Below are 4,593 nucleotides of genomic sequence, written 5' to 3'. Positions count from 1 at the left end.
AGATACAATTTGCTAAACACATGAAACTCAAGAAGAACAAAGACCAAAGTGTGGACACTTTGCCCCTTCTTAGAATTGGGAACAAAACACCCATGGAAGAAGTTACAGAGACAAAGATTGGAGCTGTGACGAAAGGATGGACCATCTAGAGACTGCCATATCCAGGGATCCATCCCATAATCAGTTTCCAAACACTGACACCAATGCATACACTNGCAAGATTTTGCTGAAAGGACCCAGATAGAGCTGTCTCTTGTTAGACTATGCCGGGGCCTAGCAAACACAGAAGTGGATGCTAACAGTCAGCTATTGGATGGATCACAGGGCCTCCAATGGAGGAGCTAGAGAAAGTAACCAAGGAGCTAAAGGGATCTGCAATCCTATAGGTGGAACAACAATATGAACTAACCAGTACCCCCCAGAGCTTGTGTCTATAGCTGCATATGAATCAGAAGATGGCCTAGTCGGCCATCAGTGGAAAGAGAGGCCCATTGGTCGTGCAAACTTTATATGCCTCAGTACAGGGGAAGGACAGGGCCAAGAAGTGGGAGTCTGTGGGTGGGGGAGTGGGTGGGGGAGCATGTGGGGGACTTTTGGGATAGCATTGGAAATGTAAATGAAATAAATACCCAATAAAATAAATATAAAAAAATATTTGTAAAGCAAAGGAATGTATCCTGCCCTGGACTGAGTGGTACACATGTGGCTAAAATTGTGTGTGTGTGTGTGTGTGTGTGTGTGTGTGTGTGTGTGTGTGTGTGTGTGCGTGTGTGCATGGACATGTATGAGTATGTTTCATTTTCTGTATCTGGGTGTGAGAATTTATGTGTGTGTCTGTGTGTGTGTCTGTGTATACATATCTGTGTATGGCTCTCTGTGTGTATCTGTACTTAAGTCTCTCACTGTGTGTATGTATGTCTTTGTGCCTGTGTATGGATATGTGTGGATATGTGTGTGTGTTTCACTCTCTGTGTCTGGGTGAATGTCTCTGTCTGTATGTGAAAATGTATGTGTGTGTGTGTGTGTGTCTTCTGTGTCTGTGTATACAGATCTGTTTAAGCCTTTCTGTGTGTATCTGTATTTAAGTCTATCTATCACTGTGTGTATCTATGTCTGTGTGCATATGTACACATTTATTTGTGAGGTTGAAGCTAGAGAGTCTGGATCTCATACACTTTATTTGGGGGACAGGTTTTCTCCCTGGCTTTAACTTTCTCAAGGAGGTAGGTTGGCTGGCCAGTAAGCTGCAAGGACAAGCCTGTCTCCACCTCCTCCATACTAGGATTACAGCTCACTCGGCTCCGTTTGGTGTAGAACTAGATACATAGACCAGGCTGCCTCTCAGCTCACAGAGATTTGACTGCCTCTGTCTCTTGGGCTAGGATTAAAGGCCATTTCCACTTCACCAGGCTCTTCTTATGGATACTAGGGAGCAAGCTCCAGGTTTAACGCCCAAGCAGCAAGCCGTCTATAGATTAACCAAATGTATGTTACAGACATTTAAGTGAAAAAAAAATCAATGTTTTTTTCTGCCTTAGTTACATGTGACCAAATGAAAATCTGTGGACACAGGCCAGGATAGTTGGGGACTGTGCATTTGAGTTTGCTCTTCTAGAGTCTCATCTTTAAGCATCTCTTCCCTTCTCTGTGTGAACATCTGACACCTGTCCACATCCCACATCACATAGAGGAGACAGGATGTAACACTCACTCATCCCTCCCTCATCCAGGGAATGTCTGCTCAGTTATCATCTCTCCCCAGCACTCAACACCACCATGAGGAGCCCCTTCATCATCACCTCTGAATTCACCACAGCTGGCCTGGAGCACACAAGGGACCAGAAGAATCCTTCACTGATGAACCTGGGAGCCATGGTCACGATGCTCCTGGCTAAAGTTGTGGTCATAATCCTACTCTGTGGATGGATGATCTTCCTGAGATGGAAGCAAAGGTAATAGGTAAAGGTCAGGTCTCACCCAGGCTTCCCCACTGGGAGTGTTCTCAGCTGTGGAAGATGGAGAAGGGCAGGCTTGTGCAGGGAACAGTAAAGAGAAGAGAAGGAGGGAAAAGAGCCTGAACTCCATATGGACTGCATCCCTGGAGCCTGCTGTCCTTCCAGACAAGCTGGAAATTAGAGGAGCAGATGCAGATGAACATAGAGCCTGCTCCTAAGGAGTTCAAGTAGCCACACAGGAACTTTAGGGGCTGAGTGCTCATTTGGACAGAGCTGTGGCTGCTAAAGAAGATCTGACAGCAGACCAGCATTCAGGGACAACATGGCACAGGACATGGGACCTAGGAAAAGACCAACATTCAGGGACAACATGTCACAGGACATGGCACCTAGGAAAAGAGATGACACTTTGAGTTGGGTATGTGAGATCAAAATGGAAATTAAGATCAGGTGTGTAATAGACCCACAGATGAAAAGACAATGTATAAAAAGAACCTAAAAGCTGACAGAGGTAAAGCAAACACTACAGAGCAAAGTTACAAACAGCCTAGAGGTGGCTCAGCTGAAATGTTTGCTCCACAAGCACTGGGACATGAGTTTCATCCCCAGCAAGCACATAAAGAGCTGTCAGATGCTTGGACAGGCTGACTCACTAGGATCCCTGGGACACTGTGCTGCCAGCGTTATCCAAAGACAGAGCTGTCTCAATAACCATGGTGCAGTGCTCCTGAAGAACAATGTCCAAGGTTGTGTTCTACCATTCACAAGTGTGTGCACACATCCAGACACACATGTATACATACATACATACATACATACATACTGCCAAACATACATTTAATATAAAGGAAGTAGTAAAAACTGCAAAGATATTCACAGAATACAAAATTTTATACAATAAGTCCTTACAACACTAACACAAACACACAGCACCTAAAAATTCAGTGCAGTCTCTATTTGATTCCAAGTTGCAGTTTGTAAAGATAAACAATTTGTCTTCTCACACTCATAAGTATTCTAAGAATGGAAAATGGTGCTACAATGAGGGACACACAAACCTCAGCACTGGGGAAGGGCAGAGAGGAGCATCAGGAGTTCAAGGCCATCTATGGTTACAAAGCAAGCTGAAGGCCAACCTGGGCTCCATGAGACCTTGATCCCAAAAACCAAGAGCCCACTGTATAAGGGGTTCAGAGCAAATAAATGTAAAGCCAAGGTGACTAGAAGATACAGGACAAGGGCAGAGATCAGTAGATAGTTATGTGTGATAAAACTTGAAGAATGAAGACTTGAAAATGTAGACCTTGGGTTTCAGGCAGGCCCAGGCCTCCAATAGGGTTACAAACATCTGAGAGGTGGGAGAGCAGCAGTCACAAAGCAGCAGAAGTCAGACTGGAATTTAAACCCTGAGGCTGAATCTGCAGGGTAGCAGCAGCATGCTCAGAGAGGGATAACAGAGAGCCAGAATCCAAGGAGGCAAAAGGGAGACATGGTGAGTGCAGAGCAGAGAAAGCAGGAAGGTTTTAGGAGGTCAGAGCAGGAGAAAGAAGAGAAGGAAGACATGGACATGGGTCAGTGGGACAGTAGAGCTTTTCTCTGACTTACTGTGCCGAGCGGGACAGCTGAGGACTGGCCTCATGTTCTGGTGATTCTTAGACCTGACCCTGCATGGCTGCAGCAGAGCTGTTTGCTGCCCTGGGCCCCTCACATTGTCAGGACACAGAGAACAGCTGAGAGTCAGGATGGAGAACCAGCATGGCTGACACACTGACAGTTTCTTCTCTTACAGGCCAGCACACTAAAGCCTAAACCCCAGCCAGGTGAGTGCTTGTCACCCCAAGGGGCAGCTGAGGGGTTGTTGGGAAGTTTATTATGAGAGACATGCAAAAGAGTCAGAGAGATGATTCATTCAGAAAAGCATCGCGCGTGGGTAGAAGGAACTGAGTTTGATGGATCCTAAGCCGGGGATGTGGCAGGAATTTATAATCACATCCCTGGTCAAGGAAGAGACAGGCAGAGTCATGGGATGGCTCTCCACCTAGCATAGAAGAATTGGTAAGTTCCACTGAATGAAAAATCATGTTTTTAAAAATGAAGGGGATTGCTCAAGTGATAAATAGTTATAACATTTTCTAAATTGATTTTATATAAAGTATTTTAAATTACATATTAATCACAAAAAATAGTGTGTACCAGTGAGATAGCTCAGTGAGAAATGGATCCTGCCACCTAGCCCAGTGACCTGGATGGGTTTCCTGGGGACCCAAATGGTACAAAGAGAAAACTCAATCTGGGCAATTGTCCTCTCAGGGTCACACACAGGCTCCCGGTGAGACCTCATCTCTTAGTCCCTAGCTAACACACCTCCAGGTGCCAGGATCTCTCACCAGACAGGTGAGTTTAAATCAAAGTCGTTATTAGTGAACACATGCTCTGCATAACACTTTCTTCCATGTCTCCTCTCTTTCAGAATCAGAGCTCATGGCTGCAGGATTGTGCTGTGAAACATCGCCATTCTTAAATAGACATAAGAAGATAACCCCCAAAACAACCCCGAGATTCCATCTCACACCAGTCAGAATGGCTAAGATCAAAAATTCAGGTGACAGCAGATGCTGGCGAGGATGTGGAGAAAGAG

General features: G+C 45.3%; 1 protein-coding gene across 2 annotated transcripts in view; it reads left to right on the top strand.

Annotated features, from left to right (window-relative positions):
* Window positions 1–4,476, top strand: part of LOC110295348 (paired immunoglobulin-like type 2 receptor beta) — a 7,968-nt gene extending 3,492 nt beyond the window's left edge. Inside the window, exons 3-5 of one of the 2 annotated variants that reach the window (XM_021163864.1) lie at window positions 1,763–1,952; window positions 3,745–3,775; window positions 4,426–4,476. In XM_021163864.1, coding sequence (XP_021019523.1) covers window positions 1,763–1,952; window positions 3,745–3,757 — 203 coding nt within the window. In that variant the 3' untranslated portion in view covers window positions 3,758–3,775; window positions 4,426–4,476. Of the gene's footprint in view, window positions 1–1,762; window positions 1,953–3,611; window positions 3,776–4,425 lie in introns of those variants that run through there. The other variant, XM_021163863.1, reaches the window with a different exon arrangement.
* The last annotated feature ends 117 nt before the right edge of the window (window positions 4,477–4,593 follow it).

This window comes from Mus caroli, chromosome 5, assembly GCF_900094665.2.
Source record: "Mus caroli chromosome 5, CAROLI_EIJ_v1.1, whole genome shotgun sequence".
NCBI classification, from domain to species: domain Eukaryota; kingdom Metazoa; phylum Chordata; class Mammalia; order Rodentia; family Muridae; genus Mus; species Mus caroli.
This window is presented reverse-complemented; position numbering and strand designations above follow the sequence as displayed.